We start from the raw sequence: 16,236 nt of genomic DNA on the forward strand, positions 1-16,236 counted from the left end.
AGAGGACCCGAGCTCAGAGGATGAAAGAGACCACCCACGGAGGGTGAGAGGGGAATTTTTTTTTATACACACACACACATAGATGCACACATTCACTCATATAGACACACCTACATGCATTTATGAATATAGCTCAATTATTATAACTCCTAAGCTGCTTATTTTGCTTGTGATATTTTACTTTTTTGATTGCCAGCATTAAACCCCATAAAAATGATCAAAACTAGCAATAAACTGATCCTTTAGCAACACTGACTGTGTTGCTTAAGTCTTGCATAACTTATTTTCTTCCAACAACTTCTATTGCTGTCCGGTTAATGAGCCAGTGGAAGATGTGTTTTTCATTATAACAAACAAGGACTCCATTGAACAGAACTGAAGGCCCTTGAGCCTTAAATGCATAACAAAGCCCTGGATCTGAGTTGGAGATGTTCTCCGGCGAAATGTTGAGCCTTTGATGTAGGCAGAAAAGGTGTGGACAACAAAAGAAAGATATGTTGTAGCCTCATGTATTTTGTTGCATTAATTGATAATGGTCATAAGCTGCATCTGTAGTTGCTATGGTGAAGTTTGGTTAAAAATAGGATCAAAGTACTGCATGTTTAAAATGCATAGAAAACAAGTCAAGGCAACTTACAGATTTAGGACAAGAAAAGCTTTCTTCTGCATCTGTTTATCAAAAACAGAAATCTAGCATGCTTTTCTTAATTATTATCATCAAACCACCACTTTCTTATTTTTAATAAATTTTGGGGTTTTTTCTCTTTACTCTAATTTCAAGTGATCAAAGTTGCCATATAGGTCACTTTTCAGGTTTTTCTCTTACGGTCACATTTTAGACTTAATTGTGTAATTATAATCTTTTCAAAGTGTTTCAATCATGCATGTGTAATCATCGTAATTGTCTCTATTCCCAGCCAGAAAACGACTGCGGGGAAAAGAGTGTCACATAGCACACAAATAATAGCCATTTTTTATGGTTATATTATCATTTGTATTCTGTTGATTCCTCATTTAGAGTAATATAGTTGAAAACTAGTTTAGAGACGAACACAGAGGCATTAGTTGTAATTCAAAGAATCATCAGATGTTGTAATGAAGTTCAACTATAATAATGTTTGTCAAAGTCAACTTGAGGAGTAAATACTTTTTCTGGGAAAAAGATTTCTGTGCATTTTCTTGGGAAAAATAATTTTCAGGAAACGTAACAATTGAAGAGAATAGGTAAACAATAAAGTCGAGAGTCACATCTGTTTATAATTTGGTATTATCTACTTATTATTGATAAACTAACTCAAAGAAAATATATGAAACGAGTAAACGCAAGCAGTATTTCTAAGCTTCACCCTCCTGATTTAAAACGAAACGTAACAGAAACAAACACTCGACATAAAGCAATTCAATTCTGTTTTTTTACATATATATTGTCAATTTACAACAAATGTCGTCTAGGACACTTAATAAAAAAACTGGTATAAAAATCTGAAAATTGCAAGGAAATCTCTGGCTTTTCTGAAGATTAAAGTAAAATACATTTTATTGCGTGGTTATTTATGTTAATGCCTAATTTTCCATAAAACAACCCCTTTGTACGCCGTCATCACCAGAATACAAAGCTTACTTGACATTCACACCAACTCTGTTTAGTCCACTTTAATCAAACTCCAGTTCTTTTGCCTGGAAAGTTGGATTCTTTTCGGGAGGTGTGAACATGCAATCAAACTCTGATGCAGATCAAAACGGCAGATCTGGTCCGGCTGTAAACTTTGGCCTCGGTTTGGTTGAAGTGAACTCTGGAGAAATGGCTCCTGGTATTTTACCAAAGACAAGAGAAATCCTACAACTGCTAGAATCTGATGCCACTCCATGTCGTTTACATTTACAGAGAGACTCTTGTGATTGCCACACATAGAACGAATGATAAAATGTGAACAAAGCAGAGGAACGACCTGCTGAGGTCAGCCTGGGTGGCCCTCAGAGAGGATCAGACCACCTGAAGTGGCCAGCAAAGACGATTCTTACCCATTACATTTGGATCCTTTTCTTCACCTTATTATAGCATTGACAAGACCTAAAATTAGGTTTTCCTGATAAAAATAAACTCAGATTTGCCACTCTGGAGGCTTTTATGTACTTCCCCCTTTGGTTACTGAATGGTAAAACAGAAAACCCGTTTTGATGTTGTCATCTTCTGACTGACTCACACAGCCATGCCTCAAACACTGAAAGGCTCCTCTGATGTTGAGATTGAGACATTTCAAAATGTGGCTACCTACGATCATCTATCAATCATTTATCACGCTTCTCAAGATGACACTCCTCCAGGCACAAACTTGTCTTAGGGAGACTTTTTGAGCCATGAACATTTCAGGTTCTCAAATCCTTTTTTGTGCTTTTAGTCACAGATGATGTCAAAAATTGAGTTAATGTCTGATGAAATACATCTAAACTTGTCCCTTTCTTCCTCTCTATGAAACTTTTCAGGCTTTTCTTGGGGCTTAACAAATCTCTTTTCAAGATCTCTTTTCCCCATTTCTGCTCTCCTCTTTTCTTTCTCATTTACAGCGACGACCTTTGTCTCCATCTGCAGCTGTCACCCTCACAACCCTTCCTCTTTATCGCTTTCCGCTTCGCCTCCTCCCCATGTCATCACTCATCCCTATTCTCCCTACTTTGTCTCACTCCCATCGATCTCATTTACATGTTGTTCAGCCGGTCTACATCCTCCTTTTTTTAAGTTACTTTCTGCTCCTCATTGTTAGCAGCTATATGTCTTAAGTTTTACCACATTCATTTTTTTCTCTTCTTTCCGTTTAAATGTCTCTACACATTATCATCTCCTGAGTAGATTCATGTCCTGGATGATGCTGAAGATGTTTGCCTCCGTGTTTGGAAGTATTCAAGTCAACAGAAATCATCTTCCAGCTTTACACAAAGCAACACAAGAGGTATGAATATTTAATATTAAAAAAAAAAAGTCTTTCCATCCAGTGTTACAACTCCTGCTCACACATGATAGTGTCACAAGGTTTCCGTCCAGCTGGTGAAACGAGGAAAATATACTTAGTATTTTTACACATAGAAACTGTAATGTTTTACCTTCATGCTCGTCCATGCATGGTGTGTGAAATTAAACCGTACCGCATTGTATAATTAGATGGTAAACAGCTACAGCGGTGTTTGTCTTCAAGATAAATAAAATGTCTGTTTTCAGCAACTCTGTGCAAAAACAGCTGAAGATCTTTAAAAGTTTTTCTCGTCTTTTTAAACTTCTTTTGCTAAAAAAAAACAAACGTTATTCTAATTACACGGTTGACTAAACAGAAGTTAATGAGTCACGCTGCTGATGCAGAGTCAAAGTAGGCATGAATTAATTTCTTAGAGCTATGTCTTTTGCATTGATCTTACTAGGTTTTATACATAAACAGGAAAGGGTGGATCTTAACTTTTAGTGATTATGATTGGTTTTGCATTTTTAGACAAATTTAAGTTTTTCCTGTCACAATCAAGATATAATAAGCAGATAACTGTATATAAAGTAGGATTAGGTCTTATCCATGTTTTAATTGGGTTAAGCCTTCCCAAAAACTACTGAGCATATTGTCCTTGTCTTATGATGCTCATAATTACCACATATTATTTAGTGCATTTTAGGAGTTTTGAATTGATTTTTCACTTTGCTTTCTTAGACTAAAGGACAAACACACACATCTGTTTGTGGGTTTGTTCACTGAACTCATATCATAGAACAAAATGTCCTTAAAGTTGCAGAGTCAAAATATCCAGATTTTGCTAGAAATCCAGAGACCAGCATATCTGCCTCTTCTGAATCCGTGTATGGTTCGTTCTTTGGTTTTTTCGTTTCAAAATAAAGAGAAAAGAACATTGTATAAACTCTGAAGCAACATCTGGAAACATCTTCCAGGAAGTCAAAGCTTCGGTGCAAAAGAATCTTCCAAGCACAAAATGACTCCAGTCATGGCACCAAATTAATTACCAAGTGGCTTAAGGACATCAATGTCAATGTTTTGGAAAGGCCACCAGAGAAAGCCTTCAGCTCAGCAGAATTTTTAACAAATAAAGTAAACTTATTTTGTGAAAAGTACTAAAACGTCTCTCATAATTGTGGTGTTTAGCAAATAGAAATCATTCTAGATATGTAAATATTGGGCTTAAACTGTAAATGTATTTTCTTGATGCTTGATTTTGCTGATATGTTCTGTAGTGTTTGATTTCAGGACTGATTAAACATGAATGGTCACACACCTCTGCAGAGTCCGTCTCTGTTTGGAATAATAAATGGCAACGTGAGGAGTTTGTTTTATCTGAAACTGCTTCTGTTGTTTAATTCAGGGCTCTCCCCTGGTATACGTGTATCTGCGTCAAAGCGCCGTGGACTGCGCTCTCATCCCTCTCGCGCTCCTCTGTCACAGCCTGAGAACGCCATACACCGTTTGTCCTCTCCACGTCAAAAGCTCCTTTCTAAGGTATAAAGACTCAAAACACACAAATGCACAAAGACGTGTGAAGTCAAGACGTGCTGCAAAAACGAGTAACCTGCAACATTTCATCAGGTTGCTTAATGCCGGTGTAGATTCTCAGTCAGCCATATTGTGATCGCTTTAGCTGGAGTTATTTTGTTTCGTCTCGGCTCCCATCAAAAAGACTTCTTCAGTTGTGAAAAGATGAAATATACGTCCATCTGCTCATTCGTTTAACATAGATGGCTTCCTTTACTTCTCTTTATTCACATGCCTTCCCTATCCAGATTCTTCACTTTTCTGGACAGGGAAGACAAAGCCATTTAATTAAACATGAATAGTAAGAGATGGGCTCAGATTTAATCCTTTTAGAAGATGAAGAGCAGTTTTGGATGAGCTGTAAAACTAAGAGAAATCCAGTTGTTTTCTACTGAAGCACAGATGCCACTTTAGATGGTTTTAAAACAGAAACCAACATGTAATTTATCATTCTTTTATCCTATAGATCCGTCTTGGAGAAAGTAGGTGTCATCCTGCTGCCTCCTAATGCAGCGACCGAACTTGAAGCTGAAATGGATCCTCTCTACTCTGCTGTCATGACATCTGTAAGTCCAAACTTTCCACATTTTCTTTATGGTAGAGAATTTAAGGCAACAGAAGTTACTGATGATTTCCTCCATCCCAGTTGAATAATGATCTGTTGCTCAGGAAGTCCTCCTTATAGAGATATACTTTAAAGTTAAAATAAATGACAAATTACTCATATTTTAAATTTAAAGATGCGCTTGTTAACATAAAATGTAAAGAAAGTATATCTTTAGAAGAGTGGTGAAGTGATCTGAGTTAATTTTACAGGAATTCATTCAGCAGCTCTTTGATTCTTATGAAGTATGTTTGATTCTAATTTAATCAAATTGTTTTATTTAATCAGTTTAACAGGAAACATTAAGATTTGGAAAGAAGAAGCTAAAAAATAGTCTTAAAAATCTGTTGTTTTGGATTTGTTTTCCTTGTGGAAGCTCGGTTGTTTTGTCCTCATGATGGGTTGTCCAACCCACAATGCTCCTCATCTATTGACGGTCACTCTCTCAGCCGCAGCGTTGTACAAGACCGTGTTATTGTTGTAAAATGTTGGGAAGCTTTTAGCAATTTATACCAGCTGTTCTTTTGTTTGTGGTGGAATACAGCATACACTGAAACTCCACAAAACATTGAATCACAAATGTCAGTGCAAGACTTTTCAGGATCACAGAGCAAAGGATTACTTTGGTTCAATATTTGGTTACCTCTAAACTTTCAGGTTCTGTGTAGTTTTATTGTAGTTAGCCATTTGGATGAACTTTCACTGCTCTGTATGCTCACAAAGAAAGAGATTGGTGAGGAAAATGTGAGTCAATCATAATACATTTTGTCAATATTCAGCAGTTACCACACAGTTTCACGTGGCCCTAAGAAGCTCTGCTCTGTTTTCTCCACTTTCACCTGAAGGCCCCGTTTGATCAACATTTATGAATCTGATTGTTTTCCAGAAACAATTAAATTTTACCCATTTGCTCTCTTTTCAATTTAATCGTTGAACAGAGATGACCCACCAATATAACGCACTATCTGCTTGTTTTAAAGGAATAATGCTGTACTATAGATTATAGCAGGGGTGTCCAAAGTGTGGCCCGGGGGCCATTTGTGGCTCCTGACTTCAGTTCAAGAAAGATACAAATTTGGCCCCCAGTTAAGGTGTTTGATATTGATGAAGCTTTAATTTTCTATCTTTAATTTGGACAAAATTGTCACAAATAAATAAAATATTGCCTATAAAGGAATTGCTTTTTGCATTCTCTTCCAGAACCACTGACCTTTACTCAAAATTAAACTTCGCTTCACCCAAATCTGCTTTTAATTAATTTATGAACTTGGCTAAATCAAAGAAAACAATTATTAATCAGAATTGATTAAACTGTGTTCTTTTTTTCCCAATTGATACCTAGGAAATGAGCAACACCATTTTTTGATAAGGCAAATCTGCAGAACACTAAGTTTTGGAACTATAATAATTTATGCATCATTTTCCAGCAACAAATCTGACTGCTTTGTTTGTTTAATTTAAGTATTGCATGTTTAGTTATTGAGTTGGTAAAAATCTTTTTTTTTTTTGTCCTCGAGTCCTTTTATGTCTGATTTTGGCCCATTTGACAAAAAGTTTGGACACCGCTGGATTAAAGTGTTCAATAAAATGTGTACATGGTGAATTACAGTTTAATTTCCTACATTTTCAGGTAACTCTTGTCCATCATTATACAAATAGTTCTCCGTTTTACAAGCGACAGAAGTTTCGATTCAGTTGCTCCAAACTTTCATGCCTGGCTGTTTCCCAACATCTCCCAAATGTAAATATCATGCTGTGAAAATAACTACAGGCCTTCCACCTGCTTACTCTGAGAATAAAAGATTGTTTCTTTGCTATCCCTACAGCATGAATGAAAATCTGCAAATTAGTGATGTGCAGTGAGGCTCTTGGACTAATATGCAGCAAATGTGTTTAAAAAGCTGCAGACCTCAAGAACATAACTATTTTAAATGTGCTTTGGTTGTGCAAACCATTTTTAAGATGGAAAAAATTATCAGAAGAGTTTGATGGAATAGAATCAGCTAAAACAAGCAAAAATTGTTGCAGTGTGGCACTAAAACGCAGTAAAACATTCGCCGTCTGTAGAGCTACTGCACCCATGATTTCAGGCCATCAACATGAAATCATTTGTGGACATCCTCTGTTTACATGCAACCAACAACGAGGAGAAGCAACCCTGACAGAAATTAAATTGCTTATGAATTTTGCTTTTTTTTTTATTAACAACAAAAGAAAAAGAAATGTCAGGTAACTGTATAAAATTGCAGGGTATGCAATGTGCATCATTATAATTTTGGTTTCTGTGGTGGAGTGTTATCACAGCCAACTCCTCGATCGGAATACAACCTGTATTTTCCTGCTTTCCCTCGTTCCCCAGCTTCATCCCACTTCTTATTCATTCCTGAAATTACCTGGGGGGTTGCATTTTGCTACAGAGACCCCAGTTTTGGGTCTGGCTCCACAAAGCAATGAGAACAGGGTGGAGAAATGAGAAGAGCGCTGGTTACCTGATTGTGTTTACTTGGCAGGTCTGCCCTCATTGTTATTCCCTTATCAGAGGATGGTTTGTGCTTTTTTTCCTTTTCATTATGCAGCATCTACTATTCCCTCACATCTTTTCTAGATTTTCTGGTGCTGTTTATCTGTGTAGTACTGCAGCGATTAATAACTGTTTCTATTTAAAAATAAACTGTTGTTTTCTACAAATTCCTCTAAAGAGGTTTGTTCCCCTCTGTAAAGTTATTCATTTCAAAATAAACTCAAATCTTCATATACATTAGAGAAAAATTGATGCTTTTTAAGTATTTATTTATGTTTATCTATGTAAAGTAGATGCTGTGCATTCATAGAGCTTCACTTTTTCCACATTTTCTTTGTTTCAGCCTTAATCCAACTTTTATTAAATTAATATCTTACCTTAAAAAAGTACACACACTTGAATAAGTAAACATTTCAATAAAATGCTTACTTATTGATGAGCATCTGTATGTTTTATTCAGCGATCTGGGCCTCTTCCAGATCAATGCTGCGCTGTGAAGCTCAAACTGTTATACACAGTAGTACAACCCCAGTGGTATGTAAAGAGTTTTATTTATTTGTTTGTGCATTTATTCATTCTTCATTATTTCTTTCCTTCAATTACCATTTATGTGAGTAAGCATATTGGCCTTGTGTGAGAGAGCAGGCCTGTTTATCGGTTGTATTTCAATGTTAATAGACCTTTATTGTTTATTGAGTGTGGGCCTGCTTAGCTGCTGTTCAATAGTAATTGAATTTCTCCTGTTTGTAAGGGGAAAACGGTACTCGAGGCGAGGGAAGTGTCTCTGAATGTCATAAAGTGTCCTCCCCCCCCCCACACACATCGCTTCTTTTTCCTGCTTTTTACCCTGTCCCTTCTGTTTTGATTTGTCATCCTTCAGCTGCCTCCATCCTCTGGACCCCTTCCTCCAGCATCTTGTATAGATGTCTCATGGATGCAAACAATGAATCGACTTAAAGTGTCGATTCATGGTTTATTGGATTAAAATTAGTTCTAATTGATTAACTAATAATGTCCGCTTAGACCTTCTTTCAGTGTTGTAGTTCTGCCGCCATCCACAAGAGGGCACAACTGGTTATCCTCAAGCTAGCTGGTTGTAAGAGAAACAAATATGGCAGAGGGCGCAAACAGTCCGGTGTGGGATACAAAATGAACTTTATGTGGTTCTGCTTAGAAATATAAACTCTCAACAAGCTCCTTAAATTTCACCTTGAAAGCGCAAGTGCAGCTGCACAACGGAGCAATGTCAACTTCTCATTCCTTCAAGAGCAACCAGGCCTTCTTTCTGAACGTATTCTTTATTTACTCTTTTCAACTTTTATTTTTTTATTCAGCAAAAGGTTCCAGTTTTATGTTTTGTAAATATGTCCAACTTTAATAATGAACAGGGTCTCCCACAAAAAAACCCTGTAAATTCTAGACTCTTAACAGGTAAAAATAGTGCACAAAAATCCGTGTAGGACGGCGAAGTCCTAGCGCAAAAATTCGTGTGATAGGTGGACGGAGCTTGGTGCTGCAGGGTTTGGAGACCTTGTCCTGTCAGGCGACGGGGCCTGGATAATACCCGTGTTAACCGGACGACGGAGTCCGGCGACGACAGGCGATCAAATTCCGTAACAAAAGTATGTTTTTATCTTTTTTTTTCTTTTTCCAAAATCTATGTCTCTCTCTTACTGTTTATTCAATGTCACATGCTGTTTTTATTTTGTTTTTTAATTATGTAAAGCACCTTGAAATGCCTTGCTGCTGAAATGTGCTATACAAATAAAATTTGATTGATTGATAATACACTGGGGGAAACCTCAATGTGAGAAAACCACAATTTTCTTTATATATATATATATATATGTATGTTCTCTTTTTTACATATCTATTTGATTCATTCATGAATCAATAATTTGCATGGTGTGCAACTGATGCCAGGATTTACAGACCTTTTTTCTGTCATTTTTTTCTCTCTTCCTCAGCTGGTACGTGAGCTGCTTCATGAGGGTCAGGCGTTAAGCGTCGGCGTGTCAGCGACGTCTGGCCACGGCGGCCAGTGGCTGGCTCGCATCAGGCAGCTCATCAAAGAGGGATCTGTCCCTGATGTCAGCCTGGTCCCTGTGGGCATCTCATACGACTGTGCGGCCGACACCAACGTTAAGGTGCACGCGAGTAAACACACACTAGCAGGCACACGGTTAATGGCAGCCATCTGTAACTGTTGTGCCCTTGAGAGCAACACAGCAGATTTGGTTTCTCAAGCTGTGAGAGGAAGAAATGCGAAGCCGCGATGCTGCAGGAGGCGGAGGGAAAAAGTGCAGATGTAGGTGTTCAGCTACCAACAGGAAGCAAGTTACAGTTTGCTTTGCTTGTTATCAAACTGATTTGGTGTGACATGAGGTGCATGCAGTCACTGGTAATTATTGAATCACTCAATATGGCAATTTGCGTCAAAAAATAACATAGCAATAGCCGACTGACTCATATCTGAAAACAAAGACATTGTTAGGTATTTTTGAACCTACATAAAAGAACCACAGACAACGTATATGAGTTTTCTGACCAAGCTTTTGCAACAGGAGAAGACTCAGGAAACTGCTCCTCCGAGCCGTTCACTGAGCGTCCTAAAGACCTTTGGTTACAGTTTTGTCTTTTATTATCAAGCAAAAAAGAGGGAGGATAGGTAAGGAAAACCGCAGAGACAAAATACTTCTGCACACAGGCAGTTTCTAAGGTCGGGAGTATTCCGGTTGTTAAGAAGGCACCTGTGGAAACATAATTCAAGGTCTGGGAAACACACAGTTAACTGTTTCACATGAAGACGATCAGGCAGATGGGGCCTCCAGGTCAGTTTATACACACAGAAGGAAGAGAATACTTTAAATTGAAAATCACAATAATCTATAACAATATAATGTTGGGTTAATGATCTAAAGTAATAATAAATGTTGAATGTTATAAATGTAAGAACGATAACACAGAAAAATCCCAACATTCTCCCTCCTCTTTATCATTTTTACATGTCACACAAAAAGAAAGAAGGAAGAAAGAAAGGAAAAAGAAAATAGTAGGAAACCAAAAAATGGAAGGTTTTTTTTTTTCTAGTCTAAACATGCACAATAAAAGAAGTATAAGAAAACTATAATGTAAAAAAGAAGAAAAAACAGCAGAAAATCAAATGCAGTTATCACTATCACCACTTGTTTTCACATTCTCAGTGTAGGAATCATTCAGCAGATAATTTAATCTTTTTACTGATTACAGAACATTGTCATGCAATCCACTATTCAGCATCTTTATCCATATGAAACAAGTCGTCCTCATCGGTGTTAGAAGTTGGTCTGACCAGCTGATAGCTGACCACAGCAGTGTTAATTGTCTTTAACATCATGCTTCGAAGGCATGGAATAATGCAACTTGTGAACAGGCAAAAAATAATCAAAACACCCAGAATAGGTTTTCCAAGCTTCAACAGTAAATTCCACCATGGTCCCGAAGTGAGCCAAGAAAGAAAGTCAAAAGGATGTGATCCATGCATTCCACTTTCCACATAATGTTTAAGTTCCTCCAGTTCATGTAGAGCGTCAGAAATAGTTCCACCAGTTCCTGTTTCATCAGGGATGAACGTGCAGCATGATGGGCCAATCATTTTGCAAACACCACCCTGAGAGGCTGTGAGTTGGTCCAGTACAACACGATTTTGCAAAACCATGTTTCTCAGTTCAGTCAGCTCTCTCACGGTGCGATTGGCCAGCTGGTGTGTGCTGTTGATGAGTCGCAGTAATCCATACCTGTTGATTTCAACGTGGTCCCGAATCTCACCTACTCCAACCCATGGAAACAGGCCTTGCATAAACTTTTCACAGCGCAGTAGGGGCTCCACCTGACATATGGATGCCCCATTGCTGCACAGCATACAAAGATGTCAGAGCCCCCAAACTAAGGAGTGAGGATCTGTCGAGTTTCTTCACTGGGGTTGAGACGAACCACCCTATGGTTTGGAAACCCTGTGAAGCCAGCCTTCCCCGCTACCCTGAATTAGTGCTCCAACACTCTCTGTAGCTTGTAGTGACTGAGATGTATCCAGCTGGGTTTTTCAGCAATCTTTACAGCTGTTGGTGTGGTCATCAGCACCTGGAACGGTCCTTCCCACCGTGGACTGGCCCAGTTCTTTCGTTTGATGACTTTAATGTAGACCCAGTCAGCTGGCTCGATGGGAGTGGTCTCCTGCGAAGGAAGAGAATCAGAAGGTAGTAAATTTGCACTGGACACTTCCTTCAGTTTAAGAGTTCTGATCATATAATCTGCTGTTTGTTCTACGTCTGCTTTCTGTAAATCTGGAGAGAACTGAGGTAATCTGTAAGCTCTCCCATGAATTATTTCAAAACCATCTGCTGTGGGGGTGATTCTCATCTGCTGTGGGGGTGATTCTCTGCTGTGGGGGTGATTCTCATATAGAGCTTCACCAAGTCCACACAATCTGGCCAGGGCCGGCCAGTGTCTTCCATGCATTTTCTTAATATGCTTTTCACAGTACCATTTGTTCTTTCTACCAGCCCTGCACTCTGAAGGTGATAGGCACAGTGGTTTTTCAATGTCATTCCCAAGTGAGTAGCCATGTTTTGTATCACTTGGTTTACAAAATGTGGCCCATTGTCCCTATAAATAGTTTGTTGGATGCTGTGTGTTGGAATAATAGTTTTAGATATAGCTTTAGTTACTCTCAGAGCTTCTGCATGCTTTGCTGGAACTATTTCAACCCATTTAGAAAAAGCATCAATCATTCTCAAACAGTATTCATATGGTCCACTTTGTGTGAGTTCAATAAAATCCATATGCGTTGTTTGAAATGGATAAGAGGGTTTTGGGAAACTTCGTCTTTTTGGCCTTATGTTCCCTTGAGGATTGTGTCTAACACAGACTGGACATGCAGAACAAAAATTCTTTAGGTAAGAATTTAATCCATATGCTGTGAAATGTTGTTGTATCATCCTCATCAGACATGGTTTACAGATAATTTTTGATTTAGCGTGACTTGTCTTTCCTTAGGATCTCTCATGTTTGTTGGGATCTCACATGCATAAAAAATCTGCTCAGAAATCTGAGCAAAACATGCAGCCTACGACTCCTACAGCTGCAGGAGAAATCAAGAAACTGAGGAAGATTATCACATCACCCATTTGGAGTATAAACAAAAAATAAAGTACACCCCCTTTAAATTCTTGGGTTTTACATATTTTGTGTTTTAGTGCCTTAGGGGTGTTCTTGGCTTCTGTCAATCATTTCCTTTTTGGTTTTTAGTGGTTTATGTTCACTTAAGATTAGATTTCAATAACTGAAGACTATTTATACATTAAACCTTTGGAATGACGAGGTGTACTTATTTATATGTATTTATTTAACATTACTGCATCAGGGTTTTTCCATCAAAACAGTTGCAGGACTCAAACCAAGGTGAATGTAAGAGCCTCTTAGTGGCAGGTTTTCCTCTGTCATTTCATCAGGGTTTCTACAGTCTTGAAAAAGTGGAAATGTCCCTTTTATTGTTCAGGTTTTGATAATTTTCAGTGATATTTGAATTGCATTTATCTTTGGTTTGTCAAATCACAATTTGAGCTCGACTTGTTGGCCACCAGTATTTTCTGTTTGAGCTTAAACTATGGTAACGGTGGGCATTTCTCTGCTTTCTGCCTTTAATGGTGCCAAGCCGTCATCATCAAGGTACACAAGATGTTTTTCTTGCACTGCAAAAACACAAAATCTTACAAATCTTTTCACTAATGTCTAGTGCCGTTATCTTAAACTTGAAATAACACAAAACTAACTTACAAGTAAAATTTTAGCGAGATATAGGAGATTGTTTTGAGTCAATCTCGAGTGGCACATCCTAACTGGTTCTTTTTTATAACGATTTTAAACTGGCGCCAGCCTTCAGAACCTCTTTGGTGGAAAAGTATCCTAAAATAAATAAAACAGGGATTTCTGTCCAGGTTTGCAGGACACTCCCAGGTTTTAGATGATACTACAAGTAAAGGAAGCACTGAAACAGGAAGAGCCTCTACCGCTCTGCCAGAGTGATCAGCTAAAAGCTCAGCATCAGCACCGCCTTAAATCTGCACCAGCCATATGGCTGATGTAGGCGTAGGCACCACTCGGGTATATTTTCCCTGTTTTAAGAGAGCTTTTTCTTTACTACGTGCATAGCTTGTTCAAAACAGGTTCACAAAGGGGCAGGATCCTCTAAATCCATAACACCATATGCTTTCTACCTACACCCCCCTGAAAAGGTTTGTTGAAAGCATAATGGTTCTCCAAAAAGTATTAAGCCAGACTGTTGAGTCTATGAGTGCCTGTTTCAGTGCAGACGATGAATATTTCTCACTTAACCAAGGCTCAGGATGTCATTGTTGCTGACACAGTTTTCTCAGGCTTGTCCTGGGAGAGGGCTCGTTGTTACACATTTAGGGTCAAGAGGAAAAACATTTTCAGTGACATAACAGCTGCTAGACTCTCTCAGGGTTTTTCTCTCTCACCGGCCTGCAGAGCTTGATTAGTTAAGGGTTTGCTGATAATTTGTCCAAGGCATCATTGATTGCTGTTGGTCTCCATAAAAGCTGCCCTCTGTTATCTACACTTCGAAGCTCTGCTTTAGGGAGTGGGTGTTGCTCTCTGTTAATTGCAATAATGGGGTTTTCACTCGAGCATGTTGTTCTTTCATTCAGACGCATAAAGTACAGAACGCACCGTTCATGCATCTAGGAGCTGGATGTTTTCTCTTACTGCTTGTACTTTATGGCCATCAGTGATGATGGAGTTGGAATTTTCCTCCTAATGTATTTATTTCTGGGCTATAAAGAGTGAATTTCTGTTTGCTGACGTATATTCTCCATGTCCACACAGGAAGCTGGCTCACAGCCTGTGTTGCAGTGGCTGTCGTTGCTTCTCTGGAAGAAACCAGCAGGAAGTGTGATGATCCACCTTTCCCAGCCATTTTCTCTCAAGGTGAAAGATATGGGTTCATTTAGGTTAAGAAATGATCAAAGGATAATTTGCATTTGCATACATGGGTTATAAAATGTAACCTGGAAAATCCCAGCATACCATCTATCCAGATATCTGTCAACTGGAAACATCGATTATCCACTGCATCTATATTTATCCATGGTTTGGAAAAAGTATGGAATCTGATTTGTTCTAGTGCAGTTGATCTGAGTTTGCATAAGGTGAGGAAAATGTTGGTCATCGCCGTTTTTTACTATTATCACAATTTGTGTTCTTAGTATCATGCAGCCTTACTTTAGACTCCTATCAGTTAATCACGCAGCAGCAACACATTTTATGGTAAACCCATAAATTGACTAAAATATCCGATTCTCTTTTCAAGTTTGTACAGAACAGTTCCTCCAGTTCTCCTTCAGCACACCTCAGTCTGTTTTTTAAATGCATTAATGTCTGTTGTGCCTGTCCCACAATGTTGTAACAATCAGTAGTTTTAATGGTTTGGAAACATCAGTTTTTCTACGTACTCCCCGTTTTAAAACAGATTCAACAAAATAATTTCTTTACTGCTATTTATAACAGAATTTTTACTATTATTCAAAGTGCTACTAAATTACTATTACCTATAGTTTAAATAGGTAATAATTGCAACATATATTGCAACATAACATTTTATAACTCAATGTTATGTTTTTCATTACATTTAATTTGCACATTCAGTTTCCAAACCATTACAGTTTTTCAGGATAGTATTTCCAAACACCAAAATGAGCAGCTCTGTAAAAAAAAAAAAGAAAGAAAAAAAGATACCAGTGCACTGCACCCCATTGAAACCCTCCTGGTTATTCCACCAAATATTGATTTCTGAACTCTTCCTGAGTTAAAACATTAGTATTATTGTTTCTAAATGAATATGAACTGTATTGAAGCTTTATTCTGGTAATGAAATGCTCTTTTGACCCATAACATATACATTTTGATTCACTTGGATGGAGCCATGTTAAATTGAACAGATTAGTATAATTTGTGCAGTAGAAATCACCACAAATATTTGGTAACACTTTATTTGAAGGGGGGTGAATAAGACTGACATGACACTGTCATTAACATGACATAACACCTGTCATGAACATGAATAAGCCTTCATGAATATTTATGATGGTTATAAAGCGTCATTTGGTAAATTATGACACTTTTAATACAAAGTTGACATTATTCAAAGTGTCTCTTTTATGACAACTTGACATTAACCAAGAAATCATTACTGTTTAAACTTTACCTTTAATAACATAAAGTTACCTCATTTTTAAAGTGCAATCAGTAATACTTTTATAACAAATTTATATCAGTAATGATTTCCTGGTTAATGTCAAGTTGTCATAACAAAGACATTTTGAATAATGTCAACTTTGTATTAAAAGTGTCATAATTTACTGAATGATGTTTTATGACAACAGTCATAACTATTCATGAAGGCTTATTCATGTTCATGACAGGTGTTATGTCATGGTTATGACAGTGTCATGTCAGTCTTATTCACCCCCTTCAAATAAAGTGTTACCAAATATTTTTTCTTCCCCAAAACGATTAAAATGTTATGAATTTCT

At 37.7% G+C, this 16,236-nt stretch overlaps 1 protein-coding gene across 2 annotated transcripts in view; it reads left to right on the forward strand.

The window, feature by feature from the left end:
- gpat2 (glycerol-3-phosphate acyltransferase 2, mitochondrial) overlaps positions 1-16,236 on the forward strand; it is a 160,639-nt gene that overhangs the window by 117,696 nt on the left and 26,707 nt on the right. For both annotated transcript variants that reach the window (XM_015034343.1, XM_015034344.1), the window contains exons 8-12: positions 2,849-2,948; positions 4,354-4,487; positions 4,987-5,086; positions 9,613-9,792; positions 14,531-14,632. In XM_015034343.1, coding sequence (XP_014889829.1) covers positions 2,849-2,948; positions 4,354-4,487; positions 4,987-5,086; positions 9,613-9,792; positions 14,531-14,632 — 616 coding nt within the window. The remainder of the gene's footprint in view (positions 1-2,848; positions 2,949-4,353; positions 4,488-4,986; positions 5,087-9,612; positions 9,793-14,530; positions 14,633-16,236) is intronic.

The sequence above is a fragment of the Poecilia latipinna genome, unplaced genomic scaffold (genome assembly GCF_001443285.1).
Source record: "Poecilia latipinna isolate Pla-1442-1.1 unplaced genomic scaffold, P_latipinna-1.0 Scaffold296, whole genome shotgun sequence".
Lineage (NCBI taxonomy): Eukaryota > Metazoa > Chordata > Actinopteri > Cyprinodontiformes > Poeciliidae > Poecilia > Poecilia latipinna.